Raw genomic sequence first — 26,174 nt, forward strand, 5'->3', positions numbered from 1 at the left:
CACACCTAGAGCTGTCCTGGTCAAAACCTCAAATCTGTCTTTTGAGATTAACTGGGGTAGTATTAGTGAAATCGCAGACTACTGCCCTCTTCTTGCTCTAATTTCCTATTAACTTTTGAAACATAAGAAATCCAGTCCCCTTATTTCTCTCTTTTCCTTCTCTATGCTCTCTAAATATTTCCCTCTTAAGAACAGGGAAAGATTTGCTTTCAAACCTTTGTTCATATATTTTACTAATTTTTTTAAATTAACAAATGTGATTTCCACTTGACATATCTTTCTTTTATAAAGAAAGAAGTCAAAGGCTTTGACCTGCTACCAAAGCATTCTGAACTAGCCAAGAATTACAAATGTGGTCACAATAACCAACAAAATACTTTTTTGTGGGCACAATTTCTATTTTCAGAACTTGGCCAACACCAAATTTCCCATCAATTCCCTTCCCCTCTCAACCAAGTCATAGGGGTTCTTGAAATAGCTACAGAATGGAGTGTTAGTGGGATTTTACGTGACAAGAAAATAAAAGCACTATTTCCATAAAACTATGAGCCCTTATTTATTTGAGGTGATGAACAAAGCATTTCAAAAGTAGTTAAGGGGGGACTTCCTTGGTGGTCCAGTGGTTAACAATCTGCCTTCCAATGGAGGGGATGCCAGGAACTCAACCAGTGGAGTTTGATTCCCAGTCTGGGAGCTAAGTTCCCATGTGCCCAGGGGCAACTAAGCCTGTGCACCACAATGAAAAAAAAGCAAAAAGAAGTGAGGGAGAAGTTTCTTTTAATGCTGCTTCAAATATATACTACTGTTAAAAAGGGGACAGGCTCAAAATGAAGTCATTTGTGCTAGGCCCCAGGCCAGCAAACCAAGACATTATCTAATCTCATTATAGACTCAACCTTCCCCAGGAAGGCCACAGGACTGGAAAAGGTCAGTTTTCATTCCAGTTCCAAAGAAAGGCAATGCAAAAGAATGTTCAAACTACCACACAATTGCACTCATCTCACAAGCCAGCAAAGTAATGCTCAAAATTCTCCAAGCCAGGACTCAATGTACATGAACCATGAACTTCCAGATGTTCTGGCTGGATTTAAAAAAGGCAGAGGAATCAGAGATCAAATTGCCAACATCCATTGGATCATTGAAAAAGCAAGAGAGTTCCAGAAAAACATCTACTTCTGCTTTACTGACTACACCAAAGCCTTTGACTCTGTGGATCACAACAAATTGTGGGAAATTCTTCAAGAGATGGGAATACCAGACCACCTGACCTGCCTCCTGAGAAATCTGTATGTAGGTCAAGAAGCAACAGTTAGAACCAGACATGGAACAACAGATGTTTCCAAATCGGGAAAGGAGTACATCAAGGCTGTATGTTTTCACCCTGCTTGTTTAATTTACATGCAGAGTACATCATGTGAAATGCCAGGCTGGATGAAGCACGAGCTGGAATTAAGATTGCCGGGAGAAATATCAATAACCTCAGATATACAGGTCACACCACCCTTATGGCAGAAAATGAAGAAGAACTAAAGAGCCTCTTGATGAAAGTCAAAGAGGAGAGTGAAAAAGTAGGCTTAAAACTCAACATTCCAAAAACTAAGATCATGGCATCTGGTCCCATCACTTCATGGCAAATAGATGGGAAAACAATGGAAACAGTGACAAACTTTATTTTGGGGGGCTCCAAAATCACTGCAGATAGTGACTGCAGCCACGAAATTAAAATATGCTTGATCCTTGGAAGAGCTATGACCAACCTAGACAGCATATTAAAAAGCAGAGATATTACTTTGCCAACAAAGGTCCATCTAATCAAAGCTATGGTTTTTCCAGTAATCATGTATGGATGTAAGAGTTGGACTACAAAAAGTGTGCTAAAGAATTAATGCTTTTGAACTGTGGTATTGGAGAAAACCCTTGAAAGTCCCTTGGACTGCAAGGAGATCCTACCAGTCAATCCTAAAGGATATCAGTCCTCAATATTCACTGGAAGGACTGATGCTGAACCTAAGCTCCAATACTTTGGCCACCTGATGAGAACTGACTCTTTGGAAAAGACCTTGATGCTGGGAAAGACTGAAGGCACGAGGAGGGGATGACAGAGGATGAAATAGTTGGACGGTATCACTGACTCAATGGACATGAGTTTGAGCAAGCTCTGGGAGTTGGTGATGGACAGGGAACCCTGGCGTGCTGCAGTCCATGGGTCGCAAAGAGTCAGACACGACTGAGTGACTGATCTGACTTCCCCAGGAATGTGATGTTTAACCAGCTAATCTTGAACTTCCTGGTTGGCACAAGGAGGAAATCCATTGATAGGCCCTATCCATTCCCCTTAAGGAGAATGCCTAAGATAATACATTTTTTGCTAGTAATTTCCTTTTTTCTGTTCCCTCTCTGCCTTAAAAACCTTTCCTTTTTTGAAGCTCAACAGAGTATGTCTCTATTGCTGGATGGGATGCTGCCTGATTCCTAAATCATTTAATAAAGCCAATTTGAACCACTAATCCATTGAATCTTTGTTATTTAGCACTGGCACTGTTTATGTAAGATCATTCTATTAATCCTGAATCTTATAGTTTTTATATAAACATTCATAGTGAGTTCAACAGTCCAACAAAGTAAAATTGCTAACACTTTTATATAGCTATCATTTAATTTTTAAAAATGTAAACCTTTTATAATTATAGCATGTCTTTATTTTAGTGAACTAGTTAAGTTACCAAACCTAATTTAATCTTCCACGAAAACTAAAGGTCACTATTCTGGTATATTATATTGGGCAATAAATCAGGGATGCCCTCTAATAGAGTTATTGGTGAATGTGCAGTTTATCTTTCCTGTGTAGCTAAACATTCCAGGACTACTGTTTCAGGGGGCAGAATTTGTAACTGAAGGCCTTCTTCAATGAACAATGCAAAAACGTAGAGGAAAACAACAGAATGGGAAAGACTAGAGATCTCTTCAAGAAAACTGGAGCTGATATGGAACATTTCCTGTGAGGTTAGGCACGATAAGGGATGGAAATGGTAAGTACCCAACAGAGGCAGAGAGATTAAGATGTGGCAAGAATACACCAAAGAACTATACAAAAAAGATCTTAATAACCGGGATAACCATGAAGTGTGGTTATCACTCACCTAGAGCCAGATACCCTGAGTCTGAAGTCAAGTGGACCTTATGAAACATTAATACAAATAAAGCTAGTGGAGGTGATAGAACTCCAGCAAAGTTATTTCAAATCCTAACAGATGATGCTGTTAAAGTGCTACACTCAATGTCAGCAAATTTGGAAAGCTCAGCAGTGGCCACAGGACTGGTAAAGGTGTTTTCATTCCAATCCCAAAGAAGGGCAGTGCCAAAGAATGTTCAAACTACCATACAATTGCATTCATTTCACATGCTAGTAAGGTTATGCTCAAAATCCTACAAGCTAGGCTTCAGCAGTATAAAACCAAGAATTTCCAGATGTACAAGCTGGGTTTAGGAAAGGCAGAGAAACCAGAGACCAAATTGCCAACATTTGTTGGATCATAAGAGAAAGCAAAGGAATTCCAAAAGAAACATCTATTTCTGCTTCACTGAATAAAACTGTGAATATTCTTAAAGAGTTTCACTGGAAGGACTTATGCTTAAGCTCCAATGTTTTGGCCACTTGATGCAAAGAGCTGACTCACTGGAAAAGACCCTGATGCTGGGAAAGATTGAAGGCAAAGAAGAGAGCAACAGAGGATGCGATGGTTAGACAGCATTACTTGACTCAAAAGACATGAATTTGAGTAAACTTCGGAGAGTGAAGAACAGGGAAGCCTGGCATATTGCATGCAGTCCCTGGGGTCACCAAGAGTGCGAAAGGTCTAAGCAACTGAACGACAACTGTTACCAAGTCCAAGCTTGATCTGCTCGCCACACAATAGGCCAATGAATCCGAGAGATGAGGTGTTGAGGCAAGGAAGAGAGAGACTTTAATCAGGGAGCCAGCAGACTGAGAAGATGGAAGGCTAGCGCCTCAAAATAACCATCTTATGGGGTCTGGAGGCCAGGTTCTTTTATAGATCAGATATGAGGAAGCAAAGTAAAATGGCCATTAATCTTGCAAACATCTCCTCAGGCAGGGGATGTGTTCATTTCTTCCTTCCTACCATCCATAGGTAGACAGGGTTCTGAACAAAGGCACTTTAGTTTAATGGTCAGGCAGAGGGTCAGGATTCTCTGAGGCAAACCATTCTGTATGATTATAATAACAAAAGCAATGAAAAGCAAGTCAGAGAAACAGTTCCAACATGGAGTCAGAATTGGCTTCCTCCCTGCAACACAACTTGTCTCCCACTTCAATACTAGTGTCAAGGATGGCGCTAGTGGTAAAGAAAAAAAAAAAAGACTCGGCTGCCAATGCAGGAGACCTAAGAAATGCAGGTTAGATCCCTGGGTCAGGAAGATTTCCTGGAACAGGAAATGGCAACCCACTCCAGTGGGTTGTCTGGAGAATCCCACAGACAGAGGAGGCTGACAGGCTACTGTCCATAGGGTTGCAAAGAGTCAGACACAACTGAAGTGACTTAGCACAACACAGCACACACAGGGTCATGGTACTCAAAACACAAGAATTACCTAGGAGTTTTTTAAAGAAGCTCAGGACCTGCTCTCGACCTAGAGAATCAGAATCTGTATTTTAAAAAGATGCTAACTGATTCATAAGCACATTAAATTTTGAGAAACTACTCCAGGCTACAAGAGTAATTTCTCTAGCCATATTTACATGAAGTCTGGCAGTTCATTGGGTTGCAAAGAGTTGGACACAACTGAGCAACAACAAAGCTGAAACCAAGTGTTTTCCACACTGCCCATTCCTTGCTTCCATCTTGCCCTCTGCACGTTTTTCTTTATCTCCAGATTAGACGTAAAACTTGTGCAGGAAATGAGATAATCACATCCTGTACACAGAATCCATATGTTTCCACCCTGAACCCATTCCACAAAGAAGCAGAAGGGATACAACAGCTCTAATGTTTAAGTTCCAGGGCTCTAGACATTTTGGCACTGCAGAAACTTCTGAAGTTATTCAATGTAGTGTGAAAGTCACTCAGTCATGCCTGACTCTTTTCAATCCCATGGACTGTACCCCGCCAGGCTCCTCTGCCCATGGAATTCACCAGACAAGAATACAAGAGTGGGTAGCCATTACCTTCTCCAGGGGACCTTCCTGACCTGGGGATTGAGCCCGGTTCTCCTGCATTGCAGGCAGATTCTTTACTGTCTGAGCCACCAGGGAATCTTCAGTGTATAGGTTACTGAAAATCTGATTATCCACTGATGGTATTTATAGGGCATGCTGGCTGCTGCTGCTAAGTCGCTTCAGTCGTGTCCAACTCTGTGCGACCCCATAGACAGCAGCCCACCAGGCTCCCCCATCCCTGGGATTTTCCAGGCAAGAAGACTGGAGTGGGTTGCCATTTCCTTCTCCAATGTATGAAAGTGAAAAGTGAAAGAGAAGTCGCTCAGACATGTCTGACTCTTAGTGACCCCATGGACTGCAGCCTACCAGACTCCTCCGTCCATGGGATTTTCCAGGCAAGAATACTGGAGTGGGATGCCATTGCCTTCTCCATATAGGGCATGACTGTACTGTAACTTATTTTTCTAATAAACATGCCAGAATTTATATAACCAACTAATTTTTGCCCTCTTCAAAGGAGTCACCCTAGGAAAAAAATAAATGTAAATTTGTTTAAAAACTTGTCACTTTTCTTTCAGAATTATTAGACAAAATATAAGAAATTCCTTCTCCTCGTGTCATTACTCTCTAGCCACCTCTAAAGTCTGAACAATAATTCCTAGTTTAATCACTTTATCATTTTTATCATCCAGAATCATCTGGTTAGCTATATAAGTAATTTCCACAAATTAAAAGTCCATGAGTCTACAAAGATTTATCACTCTAGTGGATACTCATAGAGCATTCAAGGCCACCTTTTAAAAAAGGTTTGAGATAAACATCATCTCCTTTCAAGAGAATATCCATTCCGATATAGAATCTGGTACATATCTGACCAAGATTATATTTCTTAACGAAAGTGAAAGTCACTCAGCCGTGTCTGACTCTTTGCAGCCAGATGGACTGTATAGTCCATGGAATTCTCCAGGCCAGAATACTGGAGTGGACAGCCTTTCCTTTCTCCAGGGGATCTTCCCAACCCAGGAATCAAACCCAGGTCTTTTGCACTGCAGGCGGATTCTTTATCAGCTGAGCCATCAGGGAAGCCCAAGAATACTGGAGTGGGTAACCCATCCCTTGTCCAGTGGATTTTCCTGAACCAGGAATCGAACCAACCCAGGTCTCCCGCATTTCAGGCAGATTCTTTACCAGCAAAGCTACCAGGGAAGCCCATAGTTCTTAATAGTTGGCAAGTATAAACTCCAGTACTTTGGCCACCTCATGCGAAGAGTTGACTCATTGGAAAAGACTCTGATGCTGGGAGGGATTAGGGGCAGGAGGAGAAGGGGACGACAGAGGATGAGATGGCTGGATGGCATCACTGACTCGATGGACATGAGTCTGAGTGAACTCCGGGAGTTGGTGATGGACAGGGAGGCCTGGCATGCTGCGATTCATGGGGTCACAAAGAGTCAGACACGACCGAGCGACTGAACTGAACTGAATTGAACTGATTCTTCTCCATTTATAATACAGAAGAAAATGACAGGATTCCTAGATGGCTCAGTGGTAAAGAATCTACTTGCAACACAGGGGATCTGGGTTTGATCCTTGGGTCGGGAAGACCCCTGGAGAAGGAAATGGCAACCCACTCCAGTATTCTTGCCTGGGAAATCCCATGGACAGAGGAGCCTGGTGGGTCACAGTCCATAGGGTCACAAGAGTAGGATACAACTTAGCAACTAAACAACAAGAAAACGATGAGGCAGAAAAGCAAATTTCACCTTAAAAAAAAAAATGCTCCAGATCTACTTTAATTCCAAGAGATTTATCTAGATTGAACAGTATTATTTTCTACTATTTCTAGTTGTACAGTAAAGCAAGTAGTGAAACATCTTTTGTAATATACTACAGATTTTTATTGCTTTTACAAATGTTATTTTATCTGTATATGTAATATATATTTTCATAAATTACGAATGACCTGATCCCATTAAAAGTTTCCGCAAATGTGAAAAAATCTTATTTGTCAATTCATGACAATGAAAAAAAAAAGATTAATAACTTTCTTCCACAGAGAAAAGTGGGTATAGAGACTAGTTCTGACAGCATTTCACATGGTAAAGTATCAAAAAGTCTGATAAACAGCCCCCTTTTCAGGGGGGAAAAAAAAGATTTCAATGTGTTCTTCCTTTGAACTGTTCAGTAACCCCAGGTGATTTTTAAATTGGGAGGCAGATTACTGGCAATAAGTTCATCAAATTTAGATCTATCCTGAACAGGCACAGTATAGAAATCAAGAACATCTCTAACCCTGCACATCTGGTGAAGCCTGGAGTTAGGCACTGCATGGCCCAAGTCATCAGCTAAACGTGCTAAGAAGCTGAACTTCATATGAACATCTTCCAGCGAGATCTCCTGCCAACTGGTAGGAACAGATGAACCAAAAACTTCTTTGACATGAGATTCCAAACGACTCTGGAGATCTTTAGGTGGTATGTATGCTTGGCTTCGTAAGGGTGGACACACCAAGATAGGTTCTTTCTTCACCTCTTCTGTCTCAGCTACCACTGGCTGTTTCTCTTTTCTGGAGGGATCAAAAACAAATAAGTGAATCTTCAGTTCACTGCATTAAGGAAGTTGACAAGTTGACGAACACCAGACTTAATTTTGCCCATCAATCTAAATTAATATACTGCACAATTACTTATACTTAACTCTAGGCACTGTTGAGAAGAATTAAATAGGTCTCTGCCCTTATAAATTCATAGTTGAACTCAGCTGGCACAAAGAGAAAACAAAAGCTACCTTCAGATTTTACATGCCCTAAGAATTTCCAGGAATGAATGAAGATGGTAAATCCTCTGGAATTTCTGGTCCTCCCAGATCCAAACCCAATCTACCTAACTTCATTTCCCACTAATATCTTATATACATTCTATGCCCTACTCAAACTGAATTACCTTGTTTCCCACTCTTCTGATATCACATTAGCTCAAGTTATATCCTACCTTAAGTATTTATCTTTCACCTCCAATTACAGAATTCTTAATCCATCCTTTAAGTTCTAGGACAAAACTCTTCTCTCAAGCTTTACTTGATTTCCTCAATCAAATATAGCACTTTTCTCATAGCACTTTTTAAAAAAGTGAAGTATAATTGATTTACATGTTGTGTTAGTTTTAAGTGTACAGCAGTGATTCAGTTTTGAATATATTTATGTGTATATTGTAGTGTGTATACGTTAATCCCAAACTCCTAATTTATCCCTCCCCTCTTTTCCCCTTTGGTAACCATAAGTTTGCTTTCTATGTCTCTGAGTCTGTTTCTGCTTTGTAAATAAGTTCATCTTTTTTTATTTTTAAGATCCTACATATATCATAGCACTTAATATTGTTCTCAGAGCATAACTCATTCCACCTGAGTTTTAATTTTATTTACATTCTACTCCTCTTACTAGATCAGGATTTCTCAGCGCCAACATTACTGACATTTTGGACCAGATAATTTTTTATTGTGGGAAGCTGTCCTGTTCACTGTAGGTTGCTCAGCAGCACCCCTGGCCTCTCCCCACTAAATTCCAGTTGCACTCCTGTCCTCCAGTTGTAATAACCAAAAGACATTGTCAAATGTCCCTGGTAGACAAAACTGTCCCCAGTTAAGAATCACTGTGTCAGATTATAAACTTGAATACAGAGATGTGTTTAGGAGTCCTTTAAAACAGCTTGTGTAACTATTTCACATGGGCCAATGTGAGGGAGTCTGTCTTTACACATTATTTCAGTGCTTAATATCTGTTCATAAACTAACTCCTGATTCCTAAGGAGCTGTCATCTGATTGGGATCGGTCATCCCTACCGAAATTGGAGGGTATCAGAAATGGACATTAGTCAAGGAAATGATTTGTAATGCTATTCCTCTGGGTCTATTCAAAGACTCTTCCAGTTACCAATCCCTCTTTCTACATCAATTCTTTATCAATTTCTCCCTATCTACTATTCTCATGACACACAAATATGCTGTAGTATTTCCCATCTTTAAAGGAAATAACCTCCAGATTCCATGTTCCACTCCAGCTGCCTTTACAACAAAACGTCTCAAGAGTAGCCTACACAACTTCTGTACCTCCTGACCTCCCATTTTCTCTTGAAATTACTCCAGTTTCACAACTCATCGCAATGAAATGTAGTCTATTCCCTGCATCTCAGTAATCTCTTATACAAGCATACCTCATCTTATAGCACTTCATAGATACTGTGTTTTTTTACAAATTGAAGGTCTGTGGCAACCCTGCAATCAAGTCTATGGGCACCATTATTCCAACAGCATTTGCTCACTTAGTGTCTGTCACATCTTCAGAATTCTGACAATACTTCAAACTTTTTCAATATTTTATTTGTTATGGTGATGACCAGTGATCTTTGATTTACTATTGTAATTGTCTTGAGGTGTCACAAACTATGTTCCTACAGACAACAAACTTAACTGACAAATATTGTGCGTGTTCTCACTGCCCCACCAAGCGCTCTCTCCCTCTTCTTGGACAACCCTGTTCTCTGAGATACAACAATACTGAAATTAGGTATGGAAGAATTGCCCATCTTTTACTTTAAATCAAAAGCTAGAATGATTAAGCTGAGTGAAGGCATGTCAAAAGCCAAATTAGGCTGAAAACTAGGACTTCCAGCTAAACAGCCAAGTGGTGAATGCAAAGAAAGAGTTCCTGAAGGAAATTAAAAGTATGACCCCAGTGAACACACAAATGTTAAAAAGCAAAACAGTTTTATTCCTGACGTGGAAAAAGTTTTAATGGTCTGAACAGAAGATCAAACCAGCCACAATATTTCCTTAAGTCAAAGTCTAGTCCAGATCAGGGCCCCAACGCTATTCAATTCTATGAAGGCTGAAAAAGGTGAGGAAGTTGTAAGTGGAAGCAGTGACAGATTTCATTTTCTTGGGCTCCAAAATCACTGTGGACGGTGACTGCAGCCATGAAAGTTAAGACACTTGCTCCTTGAAAGGAAAGCTAAGACAAAACTAGACAGCATGTTAAAAAGCAGAAACACTTTGCTGACAAAGGTCAAAGCTGTAGTTTTTCCAGTAGTCATGTATGGATGTGAGAGCTGGACCATAAAGAAGGCTGAGCACTGAAGAACTGATGCTTTCAAACGGTGGTGTTGGAGAAGACTCTTGAGAGTCCCTTGGACTGCAAGGAGATCAAACTAGTTAATGCTAAAGGAAATCAACCTTGAATATTCATTGGAAGGACTGCTGCCGAAGCTAAAGCTTCAGTACGTTGGCCACCTGATGCAAAGAGCCACCTCACTGGAAAAGACCCTGATCCTGGCCAAGACTGAAGGCAAAAGGCGAAGGCGGTGGCAGAGGATGAGATGGTTAGATAGTATCACCAATTCAATGGACATGAATCTGAGCAAACTCTGAGACAAAGTAAAGGATGGGGGAGTCTGCGTGCTGCAGTCCACGGGGTAGCAATGAGTGGGACAGGGCTTAGTGACTGAACAACAGGAAAGGTTGGTTCACGAGGTTTAAGGAAAGAAGCCGTCCCTATAACAAAAGTGCAGGTGAAACAGCAACTACAAGTTGCACCAAGTTATCCAGAAAATTTAGCTAAGGTAATGAAAGTGGCTACACTAAACAACTGATTTTCCAGGTAGACAGAACAGCCTTCTATTGAAAAACGCCATCTAGAACTTTTATAGATAGAAGAAAGTCAATGCCTGACTTCAAAGGACAGGCTTACTCTGCTAGAGGTTAAAATAGCTGGTGACTTGAAGTTAAAATCAATGCTCATTTACCATTCTGAAAATCCGAGGGCCCTTAAGAATTATGCTAAATCTACCAGGCTTGTGTTCTATAAATGCAACAACAAAGCCTGAAAGACAGAACATCTGCTTACAACAAGTTTTATTGTATATCTGAAGCCCACAGTTGAACCTACCACTCAGAAAAAGATTCCTTTCAAAAAATATTACTGCTCATTTAACAACACACCTGGTCACCTAAGTAAGCTCCCTGATGAAGATGTACAAGATTAATATTTTCATGTGTGCCAACACAACTTCCACTCTGCAGTCCATGGAGCAAGGAATGAGCTTTACTTTCAAGTTTTATTATTTAAGAAACACATTTTGTAAGGCTATAGCTGCCATAGATGATTCCTCTGATGAATCTGGGCAAAGTCAGCTGAAAATGTTCTAAAAATAATTCATCAATCTAGATGCCATTGAGAATATTCATGATTCATGAAAGTGAAAGTCGCTCAGTTGTGTCCAACTCTGCAACCCCAGACTATACGGTCCATGGAATTCTCCAGGCCAGAATACTGGAGTGGGTAGCTGTTCCCTTCTCAGGGTACCTTCCCAAGCCAGGGATCGAAACCAGGTCTCTGGCATTGCAGGCAGATTCTTAACCAGCTGAGCCACCAGAGAAGCCCATTCATGATTCATGGGAAGAGATCAAAATAGCAACAGAAACAGAAATTTGGTAGAAACCAGTTCTAACCCTCATGAATAATTTTCAGGGGTTCATGATATCAGTGAAGAAGTAATTGCAAATATATAAGAAATAGCAAGACAACTAGAATTACAAGTGACCCCTCAGACATAATTGAATTGCTACAATCTCTGGTGGCTCAGACAGTAAGGAATTTGCCTGCAATGTGGGAGACACAGATTCCATCCCCGAGTTGGGAAGATCCCCCGGAGAAGGGAATGGCTACCCACTCCAATATTCCTGCCTGGAGAATTCCACGGACAGAGGAGCCTGGCAGGCCACAGTCCATTGGGTTGCAGACAGTCGGACACAACTGAGGAACTAACACTTTCAGTTTCAGGTTAAAACCTCATCATTGAAGAGTTGTTCCTTAGGAATGAGCGAAGAAAATAGTTTCTTGAGATAGAATCTACTCTTGGTAAAGATACTGTGAAGATTGTTGAAAAGACAACAAAGGACTGAGAACATTACACCAACTTAGTTGATAAAGAAGGGGCAGAGTTTGAGAGAATTGATTTTAATACTGAAAGAAGTTCTACTGTGGGTAAAATGTTATCAAACAGCATTACACGCCACAGAGAAATCACTCATGAGAGGGAGAGTCAATCAACGCTGCAAACTTCCTTTTTGTCTTATATTAAGAAATTACCAGACACCCCACCCTTCAGCAACGAACACCCTGAACTATCCTTCGCCATTAACATCAAAGCAAGACCCTCCACTATCAAAAAGATTATAACTCTCTGAAGGCTCAGATGATGGTTAGCCATTTTTAGCAATAAACTATTTTTTAACTAAGATATGCTTATTGTTTTCTTAGACATAATGCTATTGACATTAAACACTACAGTATGGTGTAAGCGTAACTTTAAATGTACTGGGAAACCCCAAAATCTGTATAACATGCTGAGATACTTGCTTTATCACAGCAATCTGGAAACAAACTTATGCAACTCCAAGGTATGCCTGTACTGCTCTAGTTTTCTTCATAATTTACCACTTTTTGAAATTATACTTGTTCACTTTTTCCTCCACCAAAACATGCTTTATGAGGACAAAGATTTGGTTTATCTTATTAACAACTGCATTCCTCACATCTAGATAATAGACACCCTAGAAATACTTGTTAAATGAGTCAGTGAAACAAACTTGAAGGAGATTTAAGAGATAATAAATACTAACCAAAATACAGGGAAAACAAGGACTTCCCTGGTAGTGCAGTGGATAGGAATCCACCTGCCAATGCAGGTGACATGGGTTAGATCCTTGGGATGGAAATATCCCACATGCCAAGGAGCAACTAAACCCACGCGCCACAATTATTGAGCCTATGCTGTAGAACCCAGGAGTTACAACTCCTGAGGCTACATGCTCTAACTCCTGAAGCCCCGGCACCTAGTCTGTGCTCCACAAGAGAGAAGCCACTGCAATGAGAAGCCCACACAAGGGAGCGGAGAGCTGCCCCGACTCCCTGTGACTACAGAAGTCTGAAAGCAGCAAAGACCTAGTGCAACCAAAAATTAAATAAACAAATCACATATAAAAAAAGAATCAAAACAAAATGGAACAGAAGGAAAGCTAATAAAACATGAGCTGATGAGAAAAATCCCTTTGGGTTGAAAAAGTTTTTGTTGGAAACTTAAGAGCTTATACAGTGTTTCTTGAGGTTCCTACAAATCTTCATGTCCTAACACTAGTCACAGACTTACTTTCACAAAATTTCTGCTCTGCAGAAAAAGCAGCAGATGGGGAGAGTTAAGAGACCGGGATTCCTGATCCAGCCCTGTCATTAACTTGCTTTCTGACTTTTAGCAATATATTGCTATTTCCTTCAGGTGCAGGCTCGGTTTACTCTTGCCAAAGCACTCACGCTCTGAGAAGGGACTCTGTTTCGCTGCTGCATCCTATATAAAGAAATGCTGGGCCAGGGCAGTTGTTTAATACCTATTTGAGTAAATCAATGCGCGGACAAAATGAGGACACTGCACTCTGAATCTTTCTTGTGAATAAATACACCCCAAATGAATTTAGTTCAGCGAACACTTTCACATTCATGTTCTAAGTTGCCTGTCCTAAAACAGTCATTTGTTTCCCGACACCACACTATATTCCGCGTCTGGAACACGTGGTCAGTAAGTATGGTTTACCTAATAAATTAACAAGTGAAACGGAAGGAGAAGGGGGCGGTATTTCTGTTCTAAGATGAGTAAACTGGGGGCACACGAGGTGGACCCCACCACTCGCGGAAACAGGAGCTGAAGCTTCTGAACTCAGAACCCTCATGCACTTTCTCATCCTTTCTCTGGTAAGGCGCAGGACCATGGTCCCGTCTTAAGTTCATCATTCTCAGTTCCTCTCCTTACTTTCTGTGAGCATGACCCACGGTCTAACCTTCCGCTTTACCTGAGTCGAGACCAAAATTCTCTGCGTGGCGCCCCTGAAGCTACCACTGTGAGGCTTTTTCTGCCAACGCCGGCCACCCAGAGCGCCGCCATCTTCGGGGAGACCTTGGTAACAGAGCTCCACCCGCGGGAGGCAGAGGCACGCGAAGATCAGCCAGTAAAATGTAAGCTTAGTGGCATGTGTCCTTTTCCGGTTGAGACTTACCCAGGCTCCCTCGCCTTTTGCACTCCGGGAAGTGTAGTTCGGTCGCCATGGCCGTGGCAGGGTGCACCCCAGCGCTCTCTCAGAGCATGACGGGAGTTGTAGTTGAGGGGCGTCCCGGGAAGGTTCCCGGTGACGCCTTCTGGTCCGGGGGCGGGCGGTCACAGAGCAGGGTTCCTGAAAGCAGCAGGAACTGGCAACCGGGAGGAGGCTCTAGCGAGGCCTGGAAGGCTGCACAGCTAGGCAGGGGGGTGCGGGGTGGGGGCGGCCAAGTAGCGCTTCTGACAGGCTGCTGGGGTCGTGACCGCTCGGGGCAGGACCTGGCCAGATCCAGCCTAGAGGCCTCACTTTCTTCGGGCCTAATATTCAGCGGCCGGGTAGGCCTTGCCAGGGCCTCCTTTTCGTGCGGCCACCCGGGATTCCTGCCCTGATTTTCTGTCTAAGAGATGGCCTCGCCGAGTCCCCCGCCACAGCCAAAGGTAAGTCGCCCCTCGGAGTATTCCTGTTCTCTCGCCTTTACCTAGCTCGCTAGGCCGCGCCACCGCCCCCACCCCCCTTTTCGGGTCTTTAGGGCCAGCGCGGTGCAATGAAGTACCCCCTAATGTACTGGGGAGCCCTTCGCGATCACACTGCCCAGTGGCTCCTTTTTTCAAGAGCGACTTGATAAATCTAAAGAAAATTAGTAATGCTCCAAACTAGCGTTTTCATTTATGAGTTCTAACAGGTGAGGTTATTCTACACCTGCCCCATGCCTGGATCCAAAGTAGACGCTTAGAAAAATTAACATAATTGAGTTGAAAAGGGTCGTAATTGAGTTGGAACGGGATGAGGAGGTGCAGGAAACTTGGGAAGGCCTTAGTGCAGCTTACTAAAAGTAAATTATTAGGGCATACTGGGTAAACCTTATCCATAAGCTCCTCACTACAGAGGACAGAGATCCAGCTGTGTTTTCCTCTAATTTGAGGTGTCCGAATTCTGTCTGTTCCCAGAATTGAGTCTCATTTGTAACTCTTAGTTATCATGTTCCTCCTAGCCTACTCGGCCCTGATAAGTGGTTGTTTCTGCTACTTTCAGCGGTAGAATTGTCCTTGAGACAACAAAACTGACTACAGAAATCATACTATTTCAGGGCTTGCTGACATTTGAGGATGTGGCTGTGTTTTTTACCCAGGAGGAGTGGGATTATCTGGATCCAGCTCAGAGAAGCCTGTATAAAGATGTCATGATGGAGAATTATGGAAACCTGGTCTCACTGGGTAAGAATCTGCTGTTTCTTGGATCAAAATAGCTAAGAAACTGTAAGAAAGCAGAACACATGAACTAGTACCATACCAAATGGCTTTGTTCCAAGGCTCCAATTCAGACCTTTCAGCCATGAATTGTTTCCATGGCTCTCATCCCTACCGTCCTTACAGTGACCAAAATACAAGCTTTTCTGGCTTCCATCCTCTTAATCTCATTCCCATATTGCTCTGTACTTTGCCTCCTAGCTCATCTTCCCACTGCTTTCCTCCCACCCCTTTTCACTCTGCCTTCTGGAGCCCCTGTTTCTCTTCACATGGTGTTCCCTACCCCTCCTGGCCTTAACTGAAACCTGGCACTTTCCCAAGGACACTACTTCTCTGGCAGGGGCGGCTTATTCTCCCACATCCTCTTCCTTCCCCATCTTTTGTCTCAGGGCTGAAAGGGAAAAATAATTGTTCTAACTTTTTCAGTACTGTTCCCAAAGCATTAGTTTTCTACCTTCAAACGTAATTTCTCTTTTGAGGTCTCAGCTGTCTTGCTCTACCCTCTTAATTTCTTTTCACTATCATCTGTCAATTTATTTATTTTATTTTATTTTTTTTGGTGTCTCACACATAGATTTTGTCACATTTCGGAATCTTCTCTCTGTTAACCCACACCATCATGCAGTCATTACTTCTGTCTCACTATATCTTCAAGGACCCTGCTTTTCCATTCTTATTAAGCACCTCACATCAATGATCACACCCTCAATTTTGTTATAACAGGCAAATTTTAAACCCCAATATCTTGTATTTTGACTAATAACCTTAGTCTTTCTCAGGTAGTAGATGTTTATTGACTATAACTAAACAAGTCAACAAAACAGACATGATCTCTGCCCATGTGGAGCTTACTATAACTTCCTACCTGTCTACCTTTTCTCCTTTCCTACTGAACCTGTTTATTCTTAATCTTTCCTTTTTCTTGACTTCCTTTTTTCCTCCCAGGCTCTTAGTTCCCTCCTGCTTCACCTTCTCATCTAACCATAGCTGCTGCTGCTGCTAAGTCGCTTCAGTCATGTCCGACTCTGTGCAACCCCATAGATGGCAGCCCACCAGGCTCCCCTATCCCTGGGATTCTCCAGGCAAGAATACTGGAGTGGGTTGCCATTCCCCCCTCCAGTGCATGAAAGTGAAAAGTGAAAGTGAAGTCACTCAGTCACGTCTGATTCCTAGCGACCCCATGGACTTCAGCCTACCAGGCTCCTCCATCCATGGGATTTTCCAGGCAAGAGTACTGGAGTGGGTTGCCATTGCCGTCTCTGCTAACCCACAGATCTATATATAAAATGATCACCAGCATGCTGTCTTGCCACTTTGTCATTATGTTCTACCCATTCTGCAAACTTGGAAGTCCTGTACTGGTTATAAAATCTGTCTTTTTCTCTTACCTGATTTGCTGAACACAGCAAGAGAAGTTCTGTAACTGAAAGAATTGATGCCCTGCATATATACAGGTGGTTTCCTTCTGGATATAAAAACCCAGTGGTTTTATCAGCAAATTTTTTTACAATTGATTTGCTCCTACCCCTGCTTCTTTTAGTGACTGTTTCAGAAACTTTGAGTTTTCCTTGGGTTCATCACTCAGTGGTGGACCTCACCTTCTGTTTCACAGAGAAGATAGAGACCACCACACATGAACTCTCAAGTTTTCTACCCCTCATTGCACACATAAGGTTGCACATTCTCCAAGAATGTATCAGTCTTCCCCCGCCACCCCCCACCCGTGTAATTTGATGATAGGTATGTTCATGGCGCCAGAGCTCTCCTTTGAGCCACAGTCTTTCTTGCTGCTCCTGTAACCTACTACTTATTTGCTTCACAGCCAGATTTTTGTAAGAGTGGTTAATGTGTATTCTCTACTTCTTTACTTCCCGTTATCTCTAAGCCTCTTTTTGTACCTCTGCCACTTACCTTCAGTTGTTTAACATTCGTCAGTAATGACCCAGTTGTCAAATACAGTAGATTCTTTTGGGACTTCCATTTCTTTATAGATATTTGAAACTCTTTATTGCTTCCTTCTATTTCTTTGCATTCTCCAACTTTCTCTCAGTCTATAAACCTACCTTGGCAGATCTTAGTTACACTCAGGTAATCAAGTATGTCATGATAAGTCTCAAATCTTTATCTCTACTTAAGTAGAGAGAAAATATGGAGCCTAGCTGCCTAAATAAAAATCCCAATTCCACTACTTATAAGACTTGTGACCATGGGTGAATTACTTAACCTTTCTGTGCCTGTTTTCTTTTTTTATATAAAAATGGAAATAATAATAATCCTAATCTTAGGATTATTGTGAGCATTAACTCAGTTAATATATGTAAAGCATTTAGGACACTGACAGACACGTATTAAGTACAATGTATAAATGTCAATTGTTACCTTCATCATCATTGTCATTATCTTCTCTGTTGAACTCCAACTTCTTAGTTATCTCCTTTTGAAGACCACATAAGTAACTCACATCTGGCAGATCTCAAATTATCTACCAAGATATAAGGGCCTCCTCTTCAGAATTCAGTACTCCATTCTCTGTGCTGTCTTTTATACACTTCCATTGTTGAATTTATTATAGTGTACCATAATTATTATGTTATATCTCTATGCAGACTGATCTTCAAGAGGATAGTAACTGTATTCTTTCATTTGATTTCTCCAGCACTTAGCACAGAGCCAGGCATATTATATGCTTCTTAAATATTTGGGTGACTGAGTGAGTATACTTAAGACTCAGTATCTTTTGACAAGATTATTGCACTAGCTTGTAATCTAGCCCCTTGCCTCCAGTCTCCCTTTCTTCTAATATATTCTCTTTATTGCTACCAAACTGATTTTGTGTTAGTTAACTGCTTACAACTTCTGGTGATTTCTGACACCTTAAAGGATTAAAAAACAAAAAAAAAATCCTAATTTCTTGTCCTGTATACTGGAACCACCTTATATGGCTCCTGTGTAGCTTTCTAGCCTCATCTGTTGTTTTCAGCATACGACTTCATTCTCCAGCCACATCAGATGCTAGGTTTTTTTTCCATTATGCTATGGTATCTCTGAGTCACTGACAGCTTTTTCCACCCATATAGTGTCCTGGTTGATAATATCAGGTGAATGCCCAGCCTTGCCTGTGCCTAGTATTGTAAAATAGCAGTGAGCCCATCTGTGATCTGCGTTCAGGCTCTCTTCTTTATTGTAGCTGAAATGCAGCTTTTCATGGGTTATTATTTCTTCCTCCACAATCTTTTCATCTTCCTGTATAAATTCTGTATCTACCCCCTTGATTTGTGCTCCCTTGATGAGAGATTATGGTTACTCAACTATTCCAGTGTAGTGTTTTCTGGCATTTCATCCTGTTACTCTACTTAACACAGCTTGTCTAGCTTGGTAATTTTGCCTCTTCAGTCATACCTATCCTTTCCATGCTGCTTTTTCTTTAAAACCTGCAATAACTACATTGATGACAGCTTGATCTCTCACTTCTTGACCTTTCAGTTCTTTCAATTAATGTAGACTTCTTCAGTTTTAATAACTTCTCTCCAGACTGCTAGAGCCAGATTGGACCTTAGTCTCTTTCCAAATATTTATTCAACTGCTCATTCATTCAGTAAATAAATATAAAGCATTGTGGTTGGCCTAAAAATGCAAGTCCTTCCCCATTCTCTCATTGTTTTGTTTTGTTTTGTTTTTTTCCTAGAAAACTGAGAGAACTGCACTTTGAGGCACCTGTTTACTCTAGAAAAATTAGCTATGACCAGAGGATGGGAACATACAGTACAAGCATGGCAGGTACCTCAGAAGGTGGTTACAGCTACCAAGCCCAGGTCTAATGGCTAGTCATTTCCAGGCTGCTCTGTTTGGCAGCCTAGATTCACTTGTTTTACATGTCTCTCTATTTGACCTATTTGTTTTCATGCTAGTGCCTCTGTGTTTTATTTACTTTAGCAATATATTATATTTCATGTCTGGTAAGATAAAGTCACTCTTACATTGTCTTTGAGGTTATACAGTTGACCCTTGAACAATATGGGTTTGAAATGTGAGAGTCTGCTTGTTTGTGAATTTTTTTCACTAAATATGTACTACAGTACTATACAATCTGCAATTGACTGAATCTGTAGGTGCAGAACCATGGATATAGAGGGCCAACTTTAAAGTTATATGTACATCTTCAACAGAGTGGAGGATCAGTGCCCCTAACCTTCATGTTGTTCAAGGGTCAGTTGTACTTAACTAGTTTTCTGCATTCTTCCAGTTGAAATTTAGATTCATTGGGGTTTTTTAATTGGTTCATGGGATTTTGGATTGAATAGTTGTTAGTTGGTTTGGGAAGAAGTAAAAGCCTTGTAATATTGACTCTCTTTGGCAATTGGTTGATTCTAGTTAACTGTCTTATGTCCTTCAGAAAAATTGTATGAAGGCTCAGTCCGGGGAGAGCCAGCGAGCGAGCGGGCGGCGCTACCGGCGCGTCTGGGCTGCCTCGCTGGGAGGGAGGGGGCGGCCGGCCGCCCGGCGGCGACCCCGGGCCCCGGCCGCCACCATGGGCTTCGAGCTGGACCGCTTCGATTTAAAAAAAAAACAAAACAAAAATAAAAACAAAAAAAAAGAAAAATTGTATGGATTCTTTTATGGATCTTGCATTTCTTGTTAGATATATTCCTAGGCCTTATGGTTTTTAATATGAAGAGCATATTTCTTTTCCTATAATATTTATTAACTAGTTATTCTTGGTAGTAAGAACCAGTATTTGTTCTATATCTTAGTCCTTTCATAGCTATTATATTTCATTTAATTCGTTTAGGAATTTTGGGTAGGTGGTCATTGTTGTTCAGTTGCTAAGTTGTGTCTGACTCTGCAACCCTGTGGACTGCAGCATGCCAGGCTTCCCTGTCCTTCACTGTCTCCCAGAATTTGCTCAGATTCATGTCCATTGAGTTGGTGATGTCATCTAACCATTTCGTCCTCTGCCACCCATTTTCTCAGAATTCTCCACTGTGACTTGTCTGTCTTGGGTGGCACTGCATGGCATAGCTCAGAGATGCAGTGAGTTATGCAAACCCCTTTGCCATGACATAGCTGCATGAAAGGGAGGCAGTCATACCATCTGCAAATAATGTAATTTTGTATTACTACTTTGAGTAAAACCCTGGAACAATATCCACTGAGTAAATGTTATGAAAAGACATTAACACAAAGTCTTAGAAAGAACTTGTAATCCAATGGAAAATACAAACTGAAGTACAGTGTAATAATAGCTATAATGCAGTTATAGACAAAGGATGGTCATCAAAAACAGAACTCTTAAATCATCTAGTGGATTAAGTGAAGGAACTTTATAGAGGAACTATTGCATCGCATTGAATCTTAAAAAGAAATTAAGAGATTCTCAAGTAAACAATGCCAGTGGATATTTCATAAATATGAGATATGCAAAGAAATACCATAAATGACTAAAGCATAAGCAATTTACACACTTAAAGTGTGAGAGCATGGGAAGGAGAGTGAGTTGAAGCTTAGAGACCTCAAGAAGTACTGATATCATAATGTAGAGAGATTTGGTTTGATTTTAGAGATAATAGGATCTGTAGGTAGTGACATGATTAGAATTCCATTTCATGAAAATCTCTTCTGGATTCAATGAAATAGATAAAGACCAGAGCCAAAGATTATTAGTTGGCTTTTGCAGTAATCTATGGAAAACAGAGAGGGCAAATGCTAAAGAGTAGAATCATTGATTTTGGTGATTGATTAATAGTAAGAAAAAGGGAGAAATCTAGAATGATTTCCTGCTGTGGGACTGTAGGCTGATGGACAGTTAATGCTTCTGAAAGGAACATGATTAAAGGTGGAGATGGACATGACAAGTGATGATGGTAATGTTATTTGTGAGACCTTTTTGAGACAGCTTAGTGGCAACATTCAGAGAGTGTGTGTATATAGAGCATGATGAGGATATAAACATGGATAGTCATATCTTTAAACAGTTGTGGAGAAGAGAAATGCATGAGGGAAATGTATTAGAAAAGGCCAAGTAAGAAGTATGAAGAGAACGAGAATACAATAGCATAGAACCAAAAACAGTGTAAAGGAATGGGAGTAGTCAAGGATATCACATGCTGCATGTAAAATAAGGACTAATAAACGTCCGTTGCATTTGTTACTTGAAAGTCATTGGGGATTTAATGAGAACTTTCTCTAGATACTAGAAACAGAAACCAGATTTTATAGTAGATTATCAAGTAGATTGAATGGGAAGAGATGGAGTGTGGAAAACATAGTTAGAAAATGGAGAGGTACAGTGTTAAGATTTTTTTTTCAAAGCTTGGATTTCATCTAGAAAAGGATTTCAGGTTCAAGATAAAGTTGGGTATATTTTGTATTTTGGTAAGGTGTACACGACTGAGCGACTGAACTGAACTGAACTGAAGAAGGTGTATGTAGAATTCTATGGAGAATACCGATTGAAGAAAGAGGAAGAAATGGTAAAAATTGAACAAGTGCCCAGAGGCAAGTGGGATTGAGAGAGTAGATGACTTAGCCTTGGATAAGAATGGGATATATCTTCATGTAGCAGTGCAGGTAATTTTAGGTACGAGACAGATTGATGAGGCAGTTCTCATCCTTTTTCTTTGAGTGAAAGAAAAGACTGTCTACTGAAAATGAATTTGAGAGACAGTACTGTAAGTAGCCTTAAGTAAAAATAAAGTTTCTTAGGGAAATAACAGAAGAGGGGTTTTTTTTGGAATAAAATAACGACTGGTTTGAAGTAAGTGAAAAGAAAATTCAAAGATGACTCCACAGTTAGAAGATTATAAAATTGAATGAAAAAAGGAGGTATAAAAAAGGAGAAATTGTTAGGGTCAAATAAGAATTTAGTGGTGATTGAATCTTCTCATGGAGTTATCCACCAGGCAGCAAGAGATAGAAAATCAGGAAAGAAGTCAGAGGCAGACTTAAGTGTCCCATATGCTGCTCTGTTTTATTATAGACCATTATGTTATCTTTTTTCCAATGCATGCAAGATTATCATTTCTTGGATGTCATGCAGACTCCCAGTTGGAAATGAATAGTTCCAACGTGGGTCTTATATCTTTAGAGGAATGAGACTCATCTATACTTGGAGAATGTGGTATCTGTGGTAGGTGAAGTCATGGACTACCACAGGCTATTCTTTTTCCTAGTTTCTTCCATTAGCTCTAAACATGTTCTTTTTTTCCTGCTTTTCTATATAATAGAATCCATATCACTTCAACTCAGTTTTTTAAAGCCATTTATCTCCATATAGGAACTATTTTACTTAGTATTTTCTTTGTCATATTCTACTCTTTCCCTATTTGTACTTATCATCTATTCCACTTGTTAAGAGGCTTCTTGCCTTATCTCTGAATTCTAATTCATTATATTAATACAGTGCCTGGAATGCTTTTATTTGCAATAAATTCTTGGTAATGAATGAATTGTTTCCTCTGGTTTTTGTCTGTTTTCCTTCTCAGCATCATTTTATGTGTTCTTTTCTGTCAGTTATTTGGCTTATTCACATTACAGTAATGCTACTTCATCCTAAGTTTTTCTGAACCTGCTGTTTTCTTTCCACATTGTCCTTTCTTTCCTGATAGCTAGTTTGTCCTACTATTACTTATTTTATTTCTTTGTTACCCTTTCTTTAAGGAAAACATTTCATTTTATCAGAAAACTAGTACTAAATAATATTTATATAGCTTGTACTGTTTGCCAGGTAGTTTTAAATGCTTTATGTATTTGAACTAATGTAATCATCACAAGGGTGCTGTGATACAGTGAACTACATTTTATGCACATAGTAGATTATTTTAATTATCTTATTTTTATGACAGTTTCTCCTTGCTGGCAAAGAACTAGGCTGACATTGCTGTTTTCCATTTATTCCAGATGTTTTAAACAGAGATAAGGATGAGGAGCCAACTGTGAAACAAGAAATTGAGGAAATTGAGGAAGAAATGGAACCACAGGGTATAATAGTTACAAGAATCAAAAGTGAAATTGACCAGGATCCCATGCATAGAGAAACCTTTGAACTTGTTGGAAGGTTAGATAAACAAAGAGGAATCTTCTTATGGGAAATACCAAGGGAATCTTTGACCCAGGAACAAAGAATGTTCAGAGGAAACACTAACATTATCCGTAAGAGACCAAATTCAGAAGAGAAATGTCATAAATGTGAAGAATGTGGAAAGGGTTTTGTCCGCAAGGCTCATTTCATTCAACATCAAAGGGTCCATACTGGAGAGAAACCTTTCCAATGTAATGAATGTGGGAAAAGTTTTAGTCGCAGTTCATTTGTTATTGAACATCAGAGAATTCACACCGGGGAAAGGCCCTATGAGTGTAATTATTGCGGAAAAACCTTTAGTGTGAGCTCAACCCTTATTAGACATCAGAGAATCCACACTGGAGAGAGACCCTATCAGTGTAATCACTGTAAACAGAGCTTCAGCCAGCGAAGAAGCCTTGTTAAACATCAGAGGATTCACACAGGTGAGAAACCCCATAAATGTAGTGACTGTGGGAAAGCTTTCAGTTGGAAGTCACACCTGATTGAACATCAGAGAACACACACTGGTGAGAAACCCTATCACTGTACCAAATGTAAGAAAAGCTTTAGTAGAAATTCGTTACTTGTTGAACATCAGAGAATTCACACTGGGGAAAGACCCCATAAATGTGGTGAATGTGGGAAGGCCTTTAGATTAAGTACATATCTTATACAACACCAAAAAATCCACACTGGTGAGAAACCTTTTCTTTGTATTGAATGTGGAAAAAGCTTCAGTCGGAGCTCATTCCTTATTGAACATCAGAGGATCCATACAGGTGAAAGACCTTATCAGTGCAAAGAGTGTGGGAAAAGCTTCAGTCAACTTTGCAACCTTACTCGTCATCAGAGAATTCACACAGGGGACAAACCCCATAAATGTGAGGAATGTGGAAAAGCCTTTAGTAGAAGCTCAGGTCTTATTCAGCACCAGAGAATCCACACCAGAGAGAAGACTTATTCATACAGTGAAACCAAGGAAAGTTTTGACCCAAATGGAGGTCTTGTTATACAACAGGAAGTCTACCCTAAGGAAAAATCTTATAAATGTGATGAATGTGGGAAAACTTTCAGTGTCAGTGCTCATCTTGTTCAACATCAAAGAATCCACACTGGTGAAAAACCCTACCTATGTACTGTATGTGGGAAAAGCTTCAGTCGGAGCTCGTTTCTTATTGAACACCAGAGAATCCACACTGGTGAGAGACCCTATCTTTGCAGACAGTGTGGCAAAAGTTTTAGTCAACTTTGTAATCTTATTCGACATCAGGGCGTTCACACAGGTAATAAACCCCATAAATGTGATGAATGTGGGAAGGCCTTTAGCCGGAACTCCGGCCTGATTCAGCATCAGAGAATACATACAGGAGAAAAACCTTATAAGTGTGAGAAGTGCGACAAAAGTTTTAGTCAGCAGCGCAGCCTTGTCAACCATCAGAAAATCCATGCAGAGGTGAAAATTCAAGAAACCCATGAATGTGATGCTTGTGGTGAAGCCTTCAATTGCCGCATTTCTCTTATTCAGCATCAAAAATTGCATGCTACATGGATGCAGTAATGTGGAGAAATATTTAAGTTCAGTTTGACTTGAGACCAGGTACCCAAGTGCAGTTTCAGTATGGCTCAGTGTGAGTCACTCTTAGTGATCAAAGCAGATTCTCTTTGGCCTCAGGCACATGGTTTCTAAAGATTCTGTGAATAATGGGCAGTGCCCACATGCAGTTGAAGACTTCATTGCTCTTCATTTTGATCAGAGAAAGACTCAGTAATTTAAGCATCTTTTTTTTTTTCCCCAGATCTCTCAGTGGAGAGGTTAAACCCAAGTTCAGAGCACTTAATTATAATTAATAAAAGGGAGAAGAACAAAGTTGCATATGCCTAGGGGAGCTGGAAGCAGCTGATGTTAGAAAACTTAGTCCTCTGGCACCGAAATACATGGTGGTTCTTTGAGTTCCACAATATGTTTGGCTGTGTGTGCCAAAGTTCAGTAGTTAAGCATATGTTTTATGTTTTCAAGGAAACAAAGCCCCCGTTTTTTTTTAAGAACTGACATCCAAAGCTGTTGTCCTTGTTAAAGCCAGTTTGGCATGTGGCTTAAAGGCAGTTCTAATGCCATGTGGTTCCCAGATCTGTGAAATGAGTGGACCATTAATTCTACATGTAAAGATTATGTAACAAACCTAGCAAAGGTGTTACCAAGGAATCTTAGGTAGTGCCTTTTTTCCCCTAAGATGGGCCCAAAAAGGTGGAGGAAGACACTGTTCTTTGTGTGCACTCCATTCTGTGAAAGATATTTGTAGTCCTAGACAGACTAAATCTTATTCCTCTACTACCAGTAGCATGTGAAAGTGTAAATATTTTGATTACTGAGAGTTGGAAATAAAAAGACCTGGAGTCTACGCTAGGAGACAGATATTTTGGTATGCCTTGGTTTTTATGGTAACTAGACTTTGCATGCAATCTTTATTTCTGGTTCTAGGGCTTCCCTTAGTTAATGGTTATTATAAACCCATTAATTCATTTGTTCTAGTCATTAAATCTGTTTTGTTTTTTG

The 26,174-nt window shown here is 40.5% G+C and overlaps 2 protein-coding genes across 8 annotated transcripts; one reads left to right on the top strand and one right to left on the bottom strand.

The window, feature by feature from the left end:
• Positions 1-6,948: 6,948 nt before the first annotated feature.
• On the bottom strand, positions 6,949-14,212 carry MRPL50 (mitochondrial ribosomal protein L50). Its single transcript, XM_061426376.1, has 2 exons — positions 14,072-14,212; positions 6,949-7,742 (listed from the first exon to the last, which is right to left on the bottom strand). The coding sequence occupies exons 1-2, from the start codon at positions 14,161-14,163 to the stop codon at positions 7,358-7,360; spliced, it is 477 nt and encodes a 158-aa protein (XP_061282360.1). The 5' UTR covers positions 14,164-14,212; the 3' UTR covers positions 6,949-7,357.
• Positions 14,213-14,298: 86 nt separating this feature from the next.
• Positions 14,299-26,174, top strand: ZNF189 (zinc finger protein 189). Of its 7 annotated transcripts, none has more exons than XM_061426360.1 (3): positions 14,299-14,751; positions 15,402-15,528; positions 23,458-26,174. In XM_061426360.1, the coding sequence occupies exons 1-3, from the start codon at positions 14,719-14,721 to the stop codon at positions 25,176-25,178; spliced, it is 1,881 nt and encodes a 626-aa protein (XP_061282344.1). In that variant the 5' UTR covers positions 14,299-14,718; the 3' UTR covers positions 25,179-26,174. The 7 variants fall into 7 exon arrangements, with proteins under 7 accessions (XP_061282344.1, XP_061282346.1, XP_061282345.1 ...); XM_061426362.1 differs by having other exon boundaries at positions 14,300-14,751; positions 15,447-15,528; XM_061426361.1 differs by having other exon boundaries at positions 14,301-14,751; positions 15,444-15,528.

Source organism: Bos javanicus, chromosome 8 (assembly GCF_032452875.1).
Source record: "Bos javanicus breed banteng chromosome 8, ARS-OSU_banteng_1.0, whole genome shotgun sequence".
Lineage (NCBI taxonomy): Eukaryota > Metazoa > Chordata > Mammalia > Artiodactyla > Bovidae > Bos > Bos javanicus.

Coding starts and splice junctions, on each gene's coding strand:
- MRPL50 (XM_061426376.1), bottom strand. CDS start 14,163: ATGGCGGCGCTCTGGGTGGCCGGCGTTGGCAGAAAAAGCCTCACAGTG. Junction 7,743..14,071: donor GAATTTTGGTCTCGACTCAG/GTAAAGCGGAAG, acceptor TGATCCCTCCAG/AAAAGAGAAACAGCCAGTGG.
- ZNF189 (XM_061426360.1), top strand. CDS start 14,719: ATGGCCTCGCCGAGTCCCCCGCCACAGCCAAAG. Junction 14,752..15,401: donor GTCCCCCGCCACAGCCAAAG/GTAAGTCGCCCC, acceptor ATACTATTTCAG/GGCTTGCTGACATTTGAGGA. Junction 15,529..23,457: donor TGGAAACCTGGTCTCACTGG/GTAAGAATCTGC, acceptor CATTTATTCCAG/ATGTTTTAAACAGAGATAAG.